The following is a 21,765-nucleotide window of genomic DNA, read 5'->3' on the forward strand; positions in this document are numbered from 1 at the left end:
TTTCATTCCATATTATGACCAGCCACTTAGAAAAGGTATGACATAAAAGATTCAGGAGAAACATGAGGAAAGGGAAAGGGAAGACTCAGAGAAAGGAGGTGAGTTGAGGTGAGGTGACAAATGGAAAGGGGAGGGACAAAAAATGGCTTAGCAGAGAAAGAGGGATTCTGTCAGAAGTTGGGGAAGGAAGCAGAGGATGCCTAGTTACACAGGTAAAGAAAGAACTGGAGAAAGTTTGGAAATCTTAGTAAAATTGCTTTTATTATGGCTGGCTTTCCCCTTGCTTTGTGAATTTTAGCACACTTTTTGAAATACTAACAAGCTTTCCTGCTGTTCAGAGTTCTTCTACTCTTCATTGTGTGTTAGCCCTCTGAGACTTAATTTCATTTCACCCTTTATGACGAAACTTCATGCAAAGTTAGAGGATTCAGAATTCAAGTTGTATGTATAATTTCTATTTTTTCCTATTTTCTTACATAACATGATACACATACACATAATGAAAGTTTCATAAGTGATCTGATGGATTTAATATAGACTTCAGTCATACTCTTTAGAATTTCTCTTTTATGCTCTTTGAAATGAATCCTCAATCTAACCATATCTGTTAATTTAAAGGTTTTATTTAGAAATGAAATACAGGAGCGCCTGGGTGGCTCAGTGGGTTAAAGCCTCTGCCTTTGGCTCAGGTCATGATCTCAGGGTCCTAGGATCGAGCCCCGCATCGGGTTCTCTGCTCAGCAGGGAGCCTGCTAAACCCCTACCCCACCCCACCTCGCTTGCCTCTCTGGCTACTTGTGATCTCTGTCTGTCAAATAAATTAAAAAAAAAAAAAAAAGGAAAGAAATACAATTTGACAGAATGGAAAGACTTTGCTTTCAGAGAACTGAAACTTTTTTTGGTGATAGGACCAAGAAATTAATTGTGTGTTTATGAACTTTGTTTTCAATTATATGTACTTAATAATTAATCCCAAATTTAGTGCTCATATAGATTCTTTGGTTTTATTTTGAGTACATTATTGATTATGTTGTAATGAAAAGAGCATGGGGCTCATATGTAACCATGAACAAATTACTTTAACTTATCTACTTCTTCATTTGATAAAAAAAGAAATCGTACCTGCCCATTTATCTCACCGAGTGAGTATACAAATGTGTATGTGTACTAGAAAATACTGTGTAAATATTATTGCTAAATACACCTATGTTTATTACATTAGTAGATTGCCTTTAGATTCACCCTTCTGTTAATTAAAGGGTAAGCAATGCAGAATAGACTAATTCTTCTGTTTTATTTTGATTATCCAAATATTGAATTTCAATAAACTAAAGCAGTATTAGTCAAAGAAACTTGGTCAGCAAATTGCAAGAAAGTGGTTCAGTTATACCCAGCCTATCATAGATCTTTTTAATAGGGACAAATATCTCAGCCATTAGTTCTGGACCAATGTCTTTGCCTTTCACAATACTTTTAATGCATAACTTATAAATCTCTTTTTATCAGCCAATCTGACTTTTCCAGACCCAGACTAACATTAAGCAAGATAGAATGAGCAAAAATCAGGGAAGGTCAAATAAGCAATCAAATGATCAGATTCTCATTGGACGCTAATGGAATTCTAGACTTTTAGAAAATGATTAGTTATGAATTTCAATGCCCTTGTTGACAAAGGGTCAGTTTTTATAAAATTATGGTAAAATCTTAATGAGATTTTTAAATCATTGTGTTGGATTATTATCTCCATAAAAACTCTACATAGTTCATATTAAGTCTTACATGAACATTTTTGCTGAAATGATAATGGCAGTATGCCTATGATTTTAAAAAAAGCCTTATCTTTTAGAGATATACTAAAATATTTGCTGATAAATGTGATGTTTCATTAGTGGATGGGGCTATTGGTGAAACAAGGTTGGCCATGAATTAGCAGTTATTGAAACTAGGTATTTGGCAAATGGTTTATGTTACTATTTTGTCTTTTATTATATATTTTTGAAATATTTTATAATAAGCTGAATGAGGGGAGGTGGGTAGGGGGATGGGTAAAATAGGTGAAGGGGATTAAGGGGATTAAAAAATACAAACTTCCAGTTGTAAAATAAAAAAGTCACGAAGGTGAAAAGTAGAGCATAAGGATTTTAGTAATTATATTGTTTAATGTGGTACGTGACAGGACTACATTTATCATGGTGAGAATTGGATATATAGAATGGTCGAATCACTGTGTTGTATTACACTTGAAACTGATATAACATTGTATGTCAACTATACTTCAATAATTAAAAAAAGCTAAAAAATTAAATTTCAGTGCTTTGTGCTTCTGATTTACTAAAGGAAACAACTATATCATGCTAATTTAAAGTCAGAGTTGTATTAGCAAATATGAGGTCTTGAATAATCCTTGTTTTTCTCATGATATACAAAATCAATACTTATTATATCTCTCTACTGGAAAGATAGCAGGCACGTAATTAAGACTTAGTTAGCTTCAGATACTTGGGCAAAATCTTATTTGTAATAATTAAGTATAAATTTTAGTCATATTTTTGGTCTCATTTCCTGTGAACCATATTAGTATGGCATATATAGAATGTAATAATTCAATGACTCTATTAATAAAGTGATCACACTTGCATCAGATGTTAAACATTTGTCCTCCTCACTTAATTGTAAACTCCATGAAGGCTGTCTGTGTGTCTTAATCATTGAGTGGTGCACAGTATATGGCACATAGTAAAGACTCAGTAAGTATTGTTGTCTGATCATGGTTTAAAAGATAATGATGTTTAAATAATATGCCTTTGGATTTCTTTTAAAAATCTACTAAAGGTATGAATTTTTATTAAATGAAGAGCACAGTGGTGAAGGTCTGACTGAAATGATTTCTAAAGCAAAACTTTACTGAGTGTTTGGTCTCCATAATTCGGTATTTCTTGTTATGTGACAATTGCCATTGTGTGTGTGTGTGTGTGTGTGTGTGTGTGTGTGTGTTTGCAATACTGTTTCACAGAAGAAGGCTTTCTTATCCACTAATTGGGAAAGATATAATACAGAAAATGAAAATGAAAGATTTTTTTGGTAGATTTTCAAGATTTGATGAACAAATGGAGAAATTTTTATTGTGTTCCATTTTCAAAGGTCCTATAAGTATAATGTGTATTTACTGGGAATTTAAATAAAATTTATTCCATTTGAGATTTTTATCATCATAGTACTTGACATACTGTTCGTCAGTTGTCAGGTGTGAGTGCTTACTGATTCTGATGTGTGGCTAGACGTAACCAAGCTAACCCATGTTGTATACTAATGTTCCCTAGGGGGCATGGACTCTGCTGTGGTCATAGCCTTCTGGGCAGCTTCTTTAAGGCCAAAATATCCATTTGGCTGGTCCTGTGTATAGCTGCTGGACTTGGCAGAACAACTTTGCCTTCATCACCCTTCTCTTAGTGCCTTTAATGAATGGCTCCTTAGTCATGGGCCTGCATTATGTTTTAGCCCCACAATTCTTATATTACCATTAAAACAGTTTCCTTCATTATCAAGTCATAACCGTTCTGCCTGCTTTCGGCCCTTCATGATCTGGTTATGTCTTCAACCTGGGTTTCACATCTAGTCAGAAGACTTTGGTAAACTGAACTGAACTAAACTGGGATGCAATGTACAGACTGAAATATTCCCAGGAATCTCTCTGGTGTTGTGGGAGCTAGACCTGTTCTTATCCAGCCTTTAGCTTCTGCTCATAGAGGTAGGGACTGTATCTTATATTCATACTGCTTTAGTATTTAACATGAGGTAGTATGACTGTAGTAGGTACTCAAATATTTGTTGATTTAAAGGGATTTAGGAAACTCAGCAACCTTGAGTGAAATATGCCCTTCATTAAATACACTATAAATATTCCTTTGTTTATTTTAAAAAGATAGTGCTGATTAAGTAGAGGGGTAGTCATTTACTACTGGGGTCACTTTCCTTCTGCTTTCTTAAACCCATAATCCATTCAGACAGTTACTACCAAATAGTTCCTCACACAACCAAACTACTCCAACTGTCTCCTGCCTGGCATCCACATAGCTTTTCTTGTCTGGTGAATCTTACTAAACTGGAACACATGGGAATGTTTTGCCCTTTGGTTATAATGCTCAGTTAGAACCCAATCTAAGCAGATTGCTTTATGTTGACTTTATTTTGCATTCAGAAGACGAGAGCACCACACAGGTCCACTGACCACTTTGGCTATAAGAGATGAAAAAAATGAGCAAAGGTTAGCATTCCTTCTGAAAAAGTCCTAGGAAGTAGACTGTCTTTAATCCCTGTTGCTCTTTTTTTCTGGAGGTAGAAAGAAGGCCTTGAATGAGTTCTGAGGTCTCGAGTGAGATTTGCTAGCTATGCTGCTAATTCCCCCACATTAGTTTTCCCATCCTCTCCAGAATTGAAGGCTGCTCTTGCTTTCTTTGAAAACTCCGTCCTTAGCTTCATGATAACATTTATCTTATTCTTTGATTCTTGGTACAAATAAGATGGACAATTCACATTTTCTTGGCATTAGAAGGATTTGTTGTTTTTCAATACTCAACTAAGAAGCCATTAACATGCATCAAAACAGTACTTCATTTATTCAGTCATTTTTATTTTTAGAGCTGCTGTGGTATGCCAGGTTCTGTGCCCAACAGTGGGGATAGAGTAGTAAATGGGATAGATGGAGAGACCAACTGGAATTTAAGGAAACAAAACCAATGATCATAGTGGGGGAAAAAGAGAGAGGAAAACCAAGAAACAGACTCTTAACTACAGAGAACAAACTGATGGTTAGCAGAAGGGAAGATGGTGGGAGGATGGGTTAAATAGGGGTTGGGAATTAAGGAATGCACTCGTGATGAGTACTGGATGATGTAGGTAAGTGTTAAATCACTAAACTGTACACCTGAAACTAATATTATACTTTAAGTAAAAACTTTAAAAAGAGACCCCCCAAATAGGACTGTTTCTGGAATGATTCTGTAAGAATCATTAAGAAAACTTATTAAAAGTATGTATCGCTGGGTCCTGGATGACTAGGTTTCAGGTGAAGTCTAAGAAAAATAAACTTTTTAAAAAGTTTTTTGAGCAAGGTCAAGAAATAGTTTTATATTAGTACACTCATGTACATGCTCGAATGCCAGCAGTATAAACATGTCCAAAGGTTGCTCCACCTTTTTAGAATTAATACTACAAAGTCCTTTCATTCCCAGATATCCGAAAAAGAGGGATCTCTTCTCCCATATTCCAAGGAAACTTTTAAGTGTTAAAATAAGAATAAAATTGCATCTCTTCATTTAGAATCCTGAAATTTCTATAAAAGCTTCTCCCATCCTTATTTTTTTTTGTTCTTTTTTTTAATTTTAATTCTTTCTAGATGAAGGCATTTTCTTGGATTACCAATTTTAGTTCTGTGACTGTATAATTCACTACTATTAATCCTGCTTCTTCAACACTTCTGAATTAGATTATCCAATGTTCTCCTATGCTTCCCTCTTTTGGGAGGGTTCTCAGGGTATAGAAGACTATCACAGTGTTGGCACCATACCTATTTTATCTGCAGAGATGAAATAAGTAGTCAAGGGTAGCACTTCTCTTAGAAAACTCTTTGAAAAGTAGAGCCATTGTTCCTTGACCCCTGCTACTCTGCTTCTTTGGGCCGAAGGGAAGGCCTTGAATTTGCTCTTGCATTTGAGTGAGATTAGCACCATGAAATGAATCAAAACCTATGTTGTATAAGGTAAAGAACTTGAGTTTCAAAACCTTAAAGAATGAAGTTTAAGCTCCACATTTTTGACACCTTTTAGTTGTGTAATTTTGGGGAAGTCAGTCTCTAATAGGGTTATGTTGGTCACCTATGAAATGGAAATAGCCATGCCTCTTACAGTTGTAATGAAGATTCCAAATGATGCAGAGACAGGACTTAAGGTTGGCGTAGGATAAGGCCTTAATAAATACAGCCATTTTTATCCTAGCTGTTTTATCACCTACTCCCTCTTCAACTCTGGCTACTAGTACCCCAAATCTTTATCAAGTATGAGCTGTGTGCGGAGATTGAATACATAGTCCAAAATCACATTTATAAACAGCTACTCTCCAAGCAAATTAGTGACCCTGTACTGCTCATCTTCTACTCTTTCTCTTCCAGCCAAGAGTTTTTTAGTCATATATAGCCATCTCCACCATAGTGACTATTACACTTCTCCCCGGTATTAGAATTTTATAGACCATTATTTCTACCTCCTGAAAATGTTTCTCTCTTGTCCCCATGTTAAATTTCATAAAAAAAGATAATCTGATTGAGTGCAGCTCCCAGGAGTTTGTGAACAATAGCTTCCTCTTCCTTTCTGCCCCCTGCATTATTGGTTTTCATTTGCTTCTAGGTTAGCCACTGGAGAAGACCCCTTAAGATTCACAAACTGAAACTCTACTAGAATCTTTGTGCATGTTTGTATTATTTAGGCTTTTAATGGTTCTCTCAACCTTGAAGACACAACAGACATTCCTTACCACCAATGCTTTTGTCTTTGTGACACTAAATGTATCTGCACCCTCCTTTGCAGATGTAAAAGTGTGGCTTTTGAATGCCAATTTAGGGATATGATCCTTCTGTACCTCTGCCATGTAAAGAGATAACACTATTGAATTTGAGGCTCATCTTCCTCTTTCCATCACAACTTTGACTAAGAGATCAAAATTTTCTTTGCAAGCTGATCTCATTCTTCCCTTCTTTTATGATGTTTCTTTCTAAAACCTGAGCTACATTTCTGTTTGCCTATAAATTATTGTCTGCTGCCTGGTTTTCCCACAGTCTGTGAGCAAATATGATCCTCCAAGGCCAACCATACCAGGCTGGAGTTTTGTTTTGTTTTTATTTGGCCATATATGACTTTTATATGCCATATATGATGGCCATATATGACTAAAAAACTCTTGCTAGAAGAGAAAGAGCAGAAGATGAGCAGTACAGGGTCACTAATTTTGCTTGGAGAGTAGCTGTATATAAATGTGATTTTGGACTATGTATTCAATCTCTGCACACAGCTCATACTCATGTTTGGGTTTGTTTTGTTTTGTTTTTTCCCCTAAGAGGCTCCATGCCTAGGGTGGAGACCAACTTGCCACTCGAACTCAGGACTGTGAGACTCAACAGACCAAGCCACCCAGGCATTCCCCAAGCTGGAGCTTTTAAACATTCCTCCATAGGATACAGTTTTTTAAACAAATGGTGCTAGGACAATTGGATGTTTGTCTGAAAAAAAAAAAATCACCTTTGCACTACTCACAAAAATTAACTCGTAGAGGACCATAGACCTAAATGTTAGAGCTAAAATAAGCCTACCATTAAGAAAATGAAAAGACAAGGCACAGAGTGGAAAAAAATATTTATGAAACAAATATCTGATAAAGGACTTTGTATCCAGAGTATATAAAGAGCTCTTACAACTTAAGAAGACAACCCAGTTTTTACATGGACTTTACATGTCCTAAAGTTTCATTTTTAGGACATGTAAAAAATGAAACTTACATGACTCAGAAATTCTGCTTCTAGGTATTTATCCAAGAGAAATGAAAATATATGTCCATACAAAGTATTGCATGTGGATGATCACAGCAGCATTATTTATTAAAGCTCAAACTGGAGACAATTCAAATATTTATCGTCTGGTGAACAGATAAACAAAAGGTACTGTCGCTATATAATGGAATTCTGCTCAGCAATAAAATGAGCCAACAACTGATACATGTAGCAGCAAAGATGAACCTCCAAAACACTATGCTAGTGAAAGAAGCTAGAAACAAAAGACTGCTTATGGTATAATTCTTTTCATATGGAATTTCTAGAAAAGGCAAACATACAGCGACAGAAAGCGGGTCACCGTTTTGCCTGGGAGGGGAGCTGTGATTAACTGCATATGGGCAAAAAGGATAAAGGGGATTTTGGAAGTGGTGTAATGGAAGCAGTTTAAACTTGGATTGTGGTGATGGTTGCACAGCTATATAAGTTACTAAAATTCAATGAATTATGCCTTCAAATAGGTGAATTTTTATGGTATATAAATTATAATTCAATAAGGCTGTTTAAAAAATTCTCCATAGTGCTTGGGTTATGAGATAGCTCCCAGTTTTTTGCTTCCTTATGTCCCCAAGAAGACGACATAGTCCCTTGTCTCTTCAGCAGTATTTCTCAAGCTTCTGCTGCATATGAATCACCTTGGGGGTGCCTGGCTGGCTTAGTCCGTGAAGCATGAGACTCTTGATCTTAGGGTTATAAATTTGAGCCCTACATTGCGTGTAGAGATTACTTATTAAAAAAAATCATCTGGGGATCTTAGTAAGAATGCAGATTAAGAATCAGTAGGTCTGTGGTGAGGTCTGAGATTTTGCATTTTTAACAAGCCCCAAGTGATGCCATTGCTGTTGGTTTGAGGACTGCACTTTGAATGAAAGGCCTTGAAACTTCTTCATAACCCAGGCTGCACATTAGGCTCTCTTGGGGAGCTTTCAGAATAAAACTGATACAGTTCTCTGCCAGAAATTAAATCGGGAAGCTCTTCAGGTGATTCTAATGTATAGTCCAGGCTGAGAAACTTAACAAAATGGGATTCTTTTTACCATAATGAGTCAATAATAAACTTCTATGTTTCCCTCACTCTGATCCCACAGTTTAGCCCATAACCTAGAGCCCCCAAATTATGATCAGTATTTCTTGGAATAAGTAGGAGAGTAAGCTAGCATACTTTGACCATACTTTTTTTTTTGAAATTATTTTCTTACACATGACAACCCCTTAGTCCTGGCTAAGAATTAGAATACTAAAGAACGGAGAACATGTGATTGTTATGATGATAATAGCTAAGATGTATTGGGCAATTACAATGTACCTTGCACTGTTCAAAACATTTTACATGCATTATCTACCCTCATATTTTACCCTGTGAGCTAGGTACTATTATTTTGTCTGTCATATAGAAGGAAAAATGTGCAGAGTGATGAAAGGACTTGCTTAAAAGCACACAGCTAATAAGTAGCCCACCAGGGATTTGAAAAGAGGCAGTCAGGCTGCAGGGTCTCAGAGAAGCTGACACTCACCAGTACTTGCATTTTGTAATCAATACTTATTTTTGCCAGACGTTTAGCCTCCCATTTCTAACTGATCTTCTATCCTTGGGAATGGAACCAGACCCCATCCAAATCTTCGAGGCCCTTTTATTAGTCTCTTAAAACACACCCAAGCCTACTAGTGTTTCTATACCCCCAAGAACTAACTCAGTTTTACTTGACTTCTAGGACTTCGTTAATACTGGAATCTCCTCTGAGCTCCCTTATTCTGATTGCATGAGCTGAATGAGAAAGACTGGCAAACCAAATTTGTAATACCCTTTTTTCTTCTCTGTGAAAGATTTAACACCTTATACCTGAGCTTTCTTGTGTCCTTAATCCTTATCGGAGTTCCTCTTCCTTCCTTGAAGATGGATACAGGAAAGGCTAGATGTTAGAGTGAAATTGTGCAGGGTATTTAACAAACTGATCGCATGTATTAACCTCTGTTAGCCCCCACCCCCTTTTAAAAAAAAAAATAGAAATTGGTTTCCATTGAGGCTTTAGGCAATTTTAGTGCCTGAAACATTCTTTGTTAACATAATGTTTTTAGAAGGCTGAGTGTCAGGAAGGCCCATTTTTAATTTATCAATGGCATCCTTAGTCTTAATATGCTAAAGCATACTTTACTTTTGAGGGCAGAATTAATCTTTTATCAGATGTACCATGGATGCTGTTGGTTTCATTATTTTAGGAAAATGTTCTTGTGATTGTTTTAGAATTGATGCTACCCACATACCTTTATTTTTCAATATCTATTCAGAATAGATAAGGAAGATACAAGGAGGCACCCATAATACAGCTAATGCAAAGGAGAATTGTCGCTGCTATTTGATAAACTAACAAAGGTGTTTAACTTGTTGCTATCATCTTGACTGTGAAGGAAGTGAATCTGAAATTAAGCCTATGGTAGAAAATATTTGGACCTTCTTTTATAAATTACCCTTTGTAGAATAGTGAAGAAAATGTTATTACAATTAACGAAGATAATTTTATACATTGAAATTTTCCCAGAGGTGGTGTTGGGGGTAGGGAAAAAAAGGAATTTCACTCTGCCCTTTGTTTAAAGCAGGGCCAGGCAGAAATGTCAAAGGCTGTCAAGGTAACTTCTTTGCAACACTGGGATCTCAAGCTTTCAAACACCTACAGTCTTTTTAAAAATACAGAAGCTTTAGCCTCACCCTTTTTGGTTCTAAGGTTTTAATGAACTCCTCAGGGGATTCTAATATGCATTACATTAGTCAGGGTTCTTTCGAGAAACAGAATCTGTATGAGGGTATATGTGTGTGTTTCTATAGAGAGATTATTGTAAGGAATTGGCTCAAACATTTATAGAAGCCAAGGAGTTCCAAAATCTGAGGTCGCAATCTGGAGACACAGGAAAGCTGACGATATAGTTCTAATCTGGGTCTAAAGGCATAAGGACCAGTAGAGCCAACAGTGTTAAGTTCCAGTCCAAGTTAGAATCTGAAGGTAGGAGACTGATGTCTCAGCTTGAAGGTAGTCAGATAGAGAAAGAGCAAGAGAGAGAGAGAGAGCGAGCAAATTCTCCCTTACTCAATTTTTTTGTTCTATTCATACCTCAAATGGATTGGATGAGGCCCACTCACATTGGGGAGGACAGTCTGCTTTACTCAGTTTACCATTTCAAATGGTCATCTTATCAGAAATATCCTCACAGACATACCCAAGAATACTCTTTAATCAAATATTTGGGCACCCCATGGTATAGTCAAGTTGACATATAGAATTAACCTCCAACCACCCAAATTTAAAGAATTTGAAGCAGTGAGGGGCAAAAATCAGATTCCTTGGAAGAAACACTTGAAGGGAGAAAACTCATAAAGAGACTGTTGTTGCATTTTAGGGACCAGTTATATAATTTGCATTATAAAAAAAAGTTCAGACTTGGCAAATCCTTAGAGACTGAAAGTTGCCATGGGTTGAGGGTAAGGGGTGGGGGAGGCAAGGTCTACTATTGGACATGGGGTTTCTTTTGGTGGTGATGAGCATGTTCTGGAATTAGACATTGGTGATGATTGCATAACCTGTGGATATGCTACAAACCACTGAACTGTACCTTTTGAAAGGGTGAATTTTATAGTATGAGAATTATATATCAGTAGGAAATCTATACATTGAGAGAGATTGGATAAGAAGAAATGATAGTAGAGAGAGACATTGGCATCTTTGAGATGTTTTCTATGAAGAAGTAAAAAAAAAGGGGGGGGTGATAGAGAAAAAGGGACATAAGACGAAGGAAGAATATTTTTTAACTGCAAGAGAGGGGTCCCTGGCTGGCTCAGTCAGAAGAGCATGAGACTCATGATCTTGAGGTTGTGAGTTTGAGTCCCATGTTGGGTGTAGAGCTTAAACATAAACTTAAAAAAACTCGCAGGGGATATTGCTGCATGTTTGTATACAGATTCAAATGCTCCAATGGAAAGGGAAATATTAATGATACAAGGTACCGCAGAGGGAATTTGCAGGAGCCAGATCCTTAAACTGACTGGAACACCACTTAAATAATGTTCTTCACGTCTCTTCCCTAGGTGACAGACCAGTCGGTGAAAGCATTTGCTGAGCACTGTCCTGAACTTCAGTACGTTGGCTTCATGGGTTGTTCAGTTACTTCTAAAGGAGTCATTCACCTTACCAAGGTAGGTGCCATGGCTCCATCTCCTTAGTGTTTCTTTCTTTCTTCTTTTTTTTTTTTTTAAAGAGATTTTATTTATTTATTTGAGAGAGAGACAGAGAGAGAGCATGAGCACGAGTGGTGGGGTGGGCAGAGGTGAGGGAGAGGTAGAAGCAGACTGCCTGCTAAGCAGGCAGCCCTGTGATGCGGGGCTCAATCTAGGGCCCTGAGATCTTGACCTGAGCTGAAGGCAGATGCTTAACCAACTGAGCCACCTAAGTGCCCCTTCCTTAGTGTTTCCTTCATTCATATCAGTGCCCTAGCATTGTTGAATGTACTTGAGTGAGGAATAGTCAGACCATTACAGAAGTGTACTAGGGTTTGATAGTTAAAATCAGTTTAAAGCAACAATACCAAACTTAGCTTTTCTTAAATGGGACATTCATTTAAACAAGAAGCTTACTTTTTTGCTTTTTCATTGCTAATGACTATGAAATATATGCATTAAAAATTATTTAAACATTAACTTACTGCGTTTAGAATATATTTTGGTTAAGGTTTTAATTGCTTACATATAATTAGGTCCTCTGAGCATTTGGCTTTTAAGAAGTGCATATGGCCAGTGCATATGATTAAGCTGAACATGAAAGGTGAAAAGAGAGGTAAATCTGTGTCAAAAATTAACCTTCTAGTTCAAAGAGTTCACTTTTATACCAAATATATGAAATCTTACATTTTAGCAATGATGACAATGCCAGTTCCTTTGTAACCTCTCACTTATGTGCCATCTTCACTCCAGAGCTTTAAAATAATTAGGACTAAATTCTTACATGTGTGTAATGTAATGGAAAACTGGCTATTATAAAATTTATCCGTGTATTATCTGAGATTTGTCACTGAATAGGTTTTAACTGTCCCATATAGTACTTAGGAGAATGAGTATGAATCTTGCCATTCATACTTAATAGCTGAGTAACCTTTTCATTCACCCTTTCCTCATTTCATTACTATTAGGCAGCTGCTGTGTTAATAGCACAATGTTGAAATAAAACAGGTGAGATCCCAGGTTTCTTTGGGCTTGGTCTCTTCAGGTCTCTTTAAGCTTACGGTTTAATGGGAGATAATCTTAGTCTTTCCTTTCTAGGAAAAGAGCAAATGATTGTGAGTTACTTAGGACTCTGGTGAAAAAACAAAATCAAAAACCAAAACCAAAACACACACACACACACACACCCCCCAAACCAAAAGACAAAACAAAACAAAAAAATGAACTCTGGCAGTAAGGCACAGTGGTTAGGAGCCTGGGCTCTGTTGTTAGCTTGAGTTTGGATTGTGGCTCTGGCACTTATTAACTAAGTGGAGAAATTATTTTTCAGGGTATTAATTGAAATAATATATGCAAGGTCCTTGCCTCAGTATGGAGATTGCAGTAAATGCTAAGTAAATGTTAGCTGCTAGTACTAAAATGCATTTTGTGATATCTAAGTTGCTGAAAAGTCAGAGCAAGATTTGAGGAAAAAATAGCAAATCACTGTTTTGGTCTAGTGTGTCTGAAACATCCTATGATTTTTCTTGTCTCTAGTGACTGATAATTGATGAGCTTTAATTGTATTTTGAGGATCAGAGCCTAAAACTACTGGAAAAGAAAAGCACGTTAGTCTCAATTATTGTTCTAACAGAATATCTTAGTGTAACCAGGACCATACATAACCATAATTTTTAGTCATTTCCTATAACCTTGGCCTGAACATCTTGGTGGATGACGTTTTTCTAGTCACATCTAATGTTGTTTATAGTGTAGAGTAGAAATGCCTTTGGATGAACAGATTGTGCACAACAAGTGTTATAATGACCATATGTGGGATTTTTATGATCACTTGAAATTGTACTCATTAAAGACAAAACAAGACTTATTAGATCAGTAAGTGCTTCCCTGAGCATTCTGAGATGGCCAAAAATTATGGTACACTGATACTTAAAAGATCAGAATAACTCCCTGTAACAAAATAGCAGCTACAGCAAATGGCAAATGTCTGTGTTGGAAGGCTCAAATTACTGAGAATGTCCTTCTGAAGATGATAGGCCAGAACTGGTGGTTTGGACTGTCAGTAGTCTGAATCTACTGGATTAATATCAAAGCTGGTCCACAAACTTTTGAGAATCATCTTTGTTGCTCAACAAAGTCTTTTGCTTTGATGAGAAGACTGGTTTGTGGCATAGTATTGCTTAGTTTCCTGGAATCAAGTGAAGGCAAGGTAACATTTTAAGCATGCATAGCTTCTATAAAGCTGTTTTAATTGTTTCATCTTTTGAAAACTAGGAGAACTCGGGATTTACTAAAATGAAAGCTTTTTTTGTTAAAACATTTGCATTCTGATGGTTTTCATACTACGATATTACACAAAATATAATTTACATTTTCAAAATGTTTATTAATATATAAATGCTCCTGGGAAACTGTGTTATCCTTATTATCATCATGGTTTGTTATTTTTAAGTAAATGATTACAGAGATGTGAGATAGAGAGTGTTGAGAGCTAGTGGTCTAAAGCTGTTTAATTTTATATGGTTTAGAAATTCTCTCCAACATACTACTTTTCTAAGTCTTGGGCTCTCAGTTTGCTAAAAGGCAAATGGTATAAAATCTCCATGCCTTAGTTTCTTGTCAATAAAGAGATGTGCCTGAATTAGATGATCTCTTTCTAGAGTTACTTGTAGCCAGAAGAATCTGCACATTTAAGAATCATTGACCTGGAAGGGACTATGCGGGGCTCTCCCTGAAACTAAGAAATGTCAAGTCTTTAGTAATTTAGAAAGAAAAATTAGGGATTTGTGACAGCTCAGATTGTTACGCCAAGGGCAAGAAGATAGAAGATTGGGAATAGGTGGAAGAATGTTGATATCCTATAACTATGGTTCCTTGGGCCTAATTTTACTTTGATGTGCTCTGCATTGGCTAGACTCTTATTCACTATGCAATATTTACTGATGACACACCTTTAGTCTTCAGAGGAATTCTGCTAATATTAAACAATATTGGAGTAAGAACTCTTCCTTCTAGGCCCCTATGACTGTAAATTAGAGTCCAGAGATAGCTAAGACTGAATGCACCCAAGTTGAGAAGATAATGTCAGTTTCACTAGATTGTGTTTGGAAACTTTAGATCCATATTTAGGAAGCAATACTAAGAACTTTCAAGGTCTCCATTTAACAGTTGAGAACGTTGTGACTTGTTATTTGTGATAGTTGAGTCTTCTCCAACACAGATGTGTTTGTTTTTTTCACTGCAGTTGTACCTATTTATAAATAAAAAATATTTCTATCTTGGTCTCCCTCCTATATTTTAAAAATGGATTCAACAAATGCAAATATGTAATCAACCCCTTATATTTAGACTGTAGTGCCTCAGTATCATTTGCCACTAAAGGAACTAGTAGAAACATGTCAAAAAGACCAAAACGAACATGAAGTAGTTCCCACTGGGCTAGGTTGGCATACTTCGAGCATTGAGAAGGAAAATGACTGCAGTGGATTAAAGCAAATCAAATGTATAAAAATTGTGGATTCATAATGATATATTAAAAAAGATCCCTGTATTTCTTTTTCCAACTAAGATGGTGTAATAGGGACTAGATTTACTCTTTTCCCTGAAACATCCCCCAAAACTAGACAAAATACATGAAACAGTAGTCTTTAAAAAAAAAATTATTTATTTATTTGACAGAGATCACAAGTAGACAGAGAGATAGAGAGGAGGAGGCAGGCTCCCTGCTCAGCAGAGAGCCCAATGCGGGGCTTGATCCCAGGACCCTGGGATTATGACCTGAGCCGAAGGCTCTAACCCACTGAGCCACCCAGGCATCCCGAAACAGTAGTCTTTAACACACTGGATTTCAGACAACTAAGGACAGTGATCCCTGAGATGTTGAGAAGCAAGAGCAGTCCTATGACTACCTCCATCTAATGTATAGAAAGAAGTTCCGGTTTGCAGCACAAGGAGGGTAACGCAGGCAAAACTCAGCAGACACTCTTGAGTTGAGACAAAACAAAGTCCAGGAGACCAAGACAGCCAAAGTTCGGAGGACAGAGTATTGGAGTGGAGAGAAGTCCATTGAGAACTATGTAGGAAATCCCAGAGGTCTTTAGATTGATCTCCTTTGAGCACCCAATTCTAAATAACCCATGAGTAGTGAAGAAATCAAGAGATAATAGCAAGTATTTTGAACTGAATGAGAATGAAAACAAAGTAGTGACGATTTAATGTGATGCTGCTAAAATACACTTTATGTAAAATTAATAGCACTTAGCACCTATATAAAAAAAAGGGGAGATCTCAAATTAGTGACTTTCTACTTCATGAACTTCTACCTTCTGAAACTTAAGGAAAAAGAGCAAACTAAACTCAAAGTAAGCAGAGGCAAGGAAGTAATAAAGATTGAAGGGAAGTCAATGAAATGGAAAACAAGAATAAAAGAAAAAATTATTAAAACCCAAAGCTGGTTCTATGATAAAATAGATAAAATTGATAAATTTCTAAATAGACTAATTAAGGAAAGGAAAAAGAGAGAGAGAGAGAGAAAGAAAAAGAAGACACGACTTGCCAATATCACAAGAGAACTATGGGTTCTACAGATATAAAAAGGATAAGGGAATATACATGTTTATGCCTAGAAATTAAAAAAACAGATGAAATGAAAAATTTGTTTGAAAGACACAGACACCAAAAAAAAAAAAAAAAAAGAAAGACACAGATACCAAAACTCACTCAGTACATAACCTGAATACCCCTATATCTCTTTAAAAAATTACATTTATATTTTAAAAACCTTCCCTCCAATGGGTTATAGGACATGGGGGTTTATTACCTTATTCTCATTACCCTTATTTATATTTGAAAATTTCCATAATGATAAAAATAGCTTTTTAGGGGTCAAAAAATTAAAAATGTTGATATTAATGTTACATGATAAAATCACACTATTCAATATCATACTTTTAAGAATGTATAATAACATTGGAAATTTTAAAGATAATAATAATGTATATTAACATATAATATTAATTTAAAAATCAGTTGAATAATGGACTTATGGAAACTGAAATGTCAATGTGGCAATTTATTTTCATCTGTAGTTAGAGCACAAACTACAGAAATGCTGTGGGTTCATGAATTTAATGCCACAAATCCACTGTGAGTTTACATCAAATCAGTTCAAATGATTTTAATCATTTAAAAAAATATTTTATTTATTTGAGAGAGAGAGAATGCAGAAGCATGGGGAGGAGGTAGAGGGAGAGAGGGAGAAGCAGGCTCCCTGAAATCTTGACCTAAGCCAAAAGCAGATGCTTAACAGACTGAGCCATCCAGGTGCCCCCAAATGATTTTATTTTTATTTATTTATTTATTTTTTAAAAAGATTTTATTTATGTATTTGACAAAGAGACACATGCTTCCTACTGAGCAGGGAGCCGGATGTGGGGCTCCATCCCAGGATCCTGGGATCATGACCTGAGCCAATGGCACATGCTTAAGGACTGAGCCACCCCAGCACCCCACCCCCAAATGATTTTAATCTTTTATTAGATCTTATTTTAAATGACTACTAAGAAAGATAGAGAATATTTGATAAAAAGTTCATTTTTATTATGTGACATATAAAAATTCATATTTGCCATAACTCAGAGGTCAATGTATTTTTTTAGATTGCTGATATATTTTTAAGGTTGTGAGTGTTAATAATAATATTTTAAAATATGAATAATATAATAAGACTACAAAATATTACAAAGCATTAGTCAGTTAATAATATTAACTCTGATGCTACATTAGATCTTATTGTTGCTTTATTCAATTTAAAAGCATGATCTGAATTTTTAGGCTATGTCAGGTGTGGGTTTGGTTGAAATTTTTGATGTTTGTTTGTTTCTGTTTTTAAACAGAATGTTTTTTGAAAGGTAACAGACAACTAAACAAAATGCCCAAACTTCTGATATTTTCTTGGACCATAATCATATTTAAAGAACTTAAAAAAAACCCACATATTTTTAAAGTGCTTATGGTTGAAAGTATGAAATGTTTTCTAAAGGAAAACAAAATTGATTCTTTTTCAGGCAATTTAACATAAGTAACTGAAAGAATGTTCATTCATGCAACTAACTCAATTTTTTTCTTCCTTTTCTTATGTATCCAGAGACTAGAAATGAAAGATGACCTTTCTTGCCTTTTAAATTTCCAAGCAACTGATCAGTTTAGAATGCTTTATTCTAAAGGAAGAACATATTATTTTGCTACTTTAGAGGTGATATTGGTGTTTAGTCATATATTATAATTTCATTTGTTTCTAAGTAATTATAGTACTTGAGTGTTATTTTGAGATTGGAAAAAATACATGTTCTTAAATTCATTCAGCTTTAAAATATTTCATAGCGAGTATGAGCCAGTGAGTATTATGAAGGGGTGTTTGTTGGATGACCATGCTTTTGGTTCCTTTTAGCCATTCAGAGCTTAAGAGTTAGGCCCAAAATCTGAATGTTGAGAGTATAGGCAATGATTATCTAGTTCTGGCATGATCCATTAATCGATTTTTTTTTTTTTTAAAGATTTTATTTATTTATTTATTTATTTGACAGAGATCACAAGTAGGCAGAGGCAGGCAGAGAGAGAGGGGGAAGCAGGCTCCCTGCTGAGCAGAGAGCCCGATGCGGGACTCGATCCCAGGACCCTGAGATCATGACCTGAGCTGAAGGCAGAGGCTTAACCCACTGAGCCACCCAGGTGCCCCCTAATCGATTTTTTTTTTTATTTTAGAAGTTTTGCAATGGACAGTAACCACTTATTTCTGTCATCAAAGCTAAGGGCATGACTACTGATTATATGACTGTGGGCAAATCACCAAATTTCTTTGCCTCAGTTTCCTCATCTATAAAATAAGAATAAAAATAATAGCATCATCCTACATCTAGGGTTGTAGAGGAAGAGTGCTTGGAAAGTTACTAAGGATGTAGTTGAAAAATAACTAAAGTAATAAAAGTGTTCATCTTGGTGTACAAAAGTCCCCTATAACTCTTTAGTCCTAATTCGCTCCTATTCTTTCATTAAAATAAAAATGTACAATAATTTTTGTGAAAATAAATCTTATTTAAAATATTTGTGACCTTTCTTTCTACCTGAGTGCCAGTGCTAAACCTTAAGATTAATGACTGTGAGTCAGCTCTTCGTTGTTTTGTTTTGTTTTCCTTTTCCTGCTGAGTCCCTTAAGGGTTATTTAATGATTTAAGTTCATGCACTGAACAACTAAAATAGTATTTTTAATAAAATCATTTTAAGTAACTTCTACTATAGCAATATACTGAATTGGGTGAATATACTGTTGTGTACCTTATTATTACTGCACGAATTAGTGACTTTGATTTTTACTTTTCTAAATTAGTATAAGGTCTACATAAGCTGTAGCAACATATCACCTTTAGTTTTTCATTTTGTCAAATCAGTAATCCCTGTTCAATGAGGCTTCTCTTCTTATATTTTTTAACTGTTACTCATACTCCAGTTGTAATATATATGTGTTTCTGCTGCATTTTCATTTCAACAACTACAACGGCAGGATGTAGCAGTGTGACACTAGTAAAATGAGTGAATTCATCTTCCAAATGATTCAGTTTGTGAGAGTCCTAACAAGTATAAGGAACAAATGAGTTTCTCTGTTGTATCTATCCTTTGATAAAATGGTTGCTTCAGGCTTTAATATAAATATATAATATAAAATGAGGAAAGTCGGCAGTCTTTTTTGAAAGGACCTTTCTTGGATCTTGGCTTTTATATTTTAAATATTATTTTACTTTGCTTATATTATCCCCATTTCACTCCTTGAATTTTTATCACACATTATTCCTAAATTGTGGTTTTGCTGCAAATATTCTTATAAAAAAGGATTTCAACTTTATTTATCTGGTCTCTAACACATGAGGTCAGTCTTTATCTAAGAAAGATTAAGAGATGTTGCTTTCATGCTTTCTTAGACTTTCAAATTCATTCACACTGATTCGTGAGAGAAATTTTATTTAGGGACCAGTGTGAGTCTACTTCGCTTAGTCTTGTGGCTTATACATAAATAGTGATAGTAGACACTGGTGAGGCCCTGACAGAACAGACTTCCCGAATTAGAGAAAACATATTTGGGGACTAATGAGAATAAACTATAATGAAACTTAATGAGGAAATATATTACTGAGAAAAAATAAAGTAAGCAGCTCTCATTTATTAATTTAAAATGAATGTTTATTGAGAATTAGAGAGAAATAGGATCCAAATTGATTTAAGGGACATATTCAATTATATAAAACCATTGACAGTTGTATTCAGTTAATAGTTTTGAATGATTATACAATGTTTAACAGTGTCTTATTTTTAATTAATTTAGCTACCTACTTAAGTACTGTTTTCACTGCACCTGGGCAGGTCTTGTCAGCCCCAGAGAAGTGCCTGTGTATGAACGTATTTTATATTCATTCACACACACACTTAAACACAGTACACACCCACACTATGTCAATCATTAGTCATTACTCAGAACCCAAATAGTCAGATTTTTCTTTACAATTTTGTGTAACACTGTGCGATGTTTGTAATGAAGATCTAAAGGGGCTCCTGGATACTGAAAGGAAGATAAATTATGTTGTGTCTTTCTTGTGGTCACATTCTTGGACAATAGGGAATTCATTTCCATAGTAACTCTCTGTTAGTCAAAAGCTGATTTATTTATGAGACAGTAGGGGTGTGTGTTCTGAAATCTTAGCTTGAATCCTCAATAGTTAACCAGAATTTGGGCCTTACATAGTATTACTCATTATTTTCCACAATAACTTTTGTAATGAAGTTTGGTTCTGAGCTCCCTTTTCTCCAGACACACTGGCCCAATAATAGAGGCCAGTAGAGTCCATTGACCGAAGGCAATTGAGCTCCTCACATGTTTGCTCTCCAGCCCAGAGGTATCACAGGCATTTACACAAAAGCTGTTGATCACACTGTATTTACAAAACCTTTTGGAGCATAGCTGCTTCCCTACTGTAGACTTCCCTTCAATTGATTATATCCTAGTGGGATGATTGGCCATCAACATTTTTTTTTCCTCCAAAAGAAAGCTTCCCACTGGAACTTTCTCTTTTATATTCACTAGAGGATATTCTTGGTTATTATGTTTGATCAGAGGTACTTTTTCAACAGCAATTGGCTATCAATCTTGGATCTTTAAAAATTAAATAATACCCCCGTGCCTGAGAAAGCAGGGCAAGTGATGACTCTTAGAGCTTTCATCTGGCTTGAAGAAGAAAACAAAGCTGGTTAGCACCCTGTGTTTCTCAGGCAAGTTGCAGGAATACTCTGGCATAATTATACTTCTGGGTTGTTATAAAAAACTCCCATTAGATTGACTGCGTTTTTTTTATTGTTGGAAACCAGATCCCCCTTTCCCCTTCTTTCCGTTTGTTTTGTTCTGATCCTAGGTTTGTTAGCCTCAGATCCTTTTTTCTCTCTAATTTCTGCATCGTCGGGGGCTTCATTCTCCAAGCTGCATTTAGTGGGAGGCAGCCAGGCCGAAGGGAGGGAAAAACTAGGGTATTTCTCTTCCTCCCTTTCTGTCTCAGGTACTTTACTGGCAACAGCTTTATATTCTCCCATGGTTCTAGCCCTGGATGGATCCTCTGCAGCTCCAGCTTCTATTGAATGGCCATAGCTTGTCGGTTCCAGTAACACAGACTTTCTTTTGTCCCTCCAGCCTTGGGGTGTATAGTCTTCCTGTGGTTGTGAAATCTCTGGCTTATACTGGCCTCTCCAGTTGTTCTTCTCAGCCTCAGCATCACTGGAATAACCAATTTCCTTAATGAAATTCCCTTCATGTAATTTAATGAATACTTATAGTGGTTTCTGTTTTCCTGTTTAGACCCTAATATATCTCTCTGCATCATTCCAGGTTTCTTACATGAGAGCCCACTTAAGAGAATAGAACCAATAT

General features: G+C 35.8%; 1 protein-coding gene across 1 annotated transcript in view; it reads left to right on the forward strand.

Annotated features, from left to right (window-relative positions):
- FBXL17 (F-box and leucine rich repeat protein 17) overlaps positions 1-21,765 on the forward strand; it is a 505,478-nt gene that overhangs the window by 157,626 nt on the left and 326,087 nt on the right. The window contains exon 5 of the mRNA XM_032335597.1: positions 11,673-11,780. Within this exon, the coding sequence (XP_032191488.1) occupies positions 11,673-11,780 (108 nt within the window). The remainder of the gene's footprint in view (positions 1-11,672; positions 11,781-21,765) is intronic.

Source organism: Mustela erminea, chromosome 3, assembly GCF_009829155.1.
Source record: "Mustela erminea isolate mMusErm1 chromosome 3, mMusErm1.Pri, whole genome shotgun sequence".
NCBI lineage: Eukaryota > Metazoa > Chordata > Mammalia > Carnivora > Mustelidae > Mustela > Mustela erminea.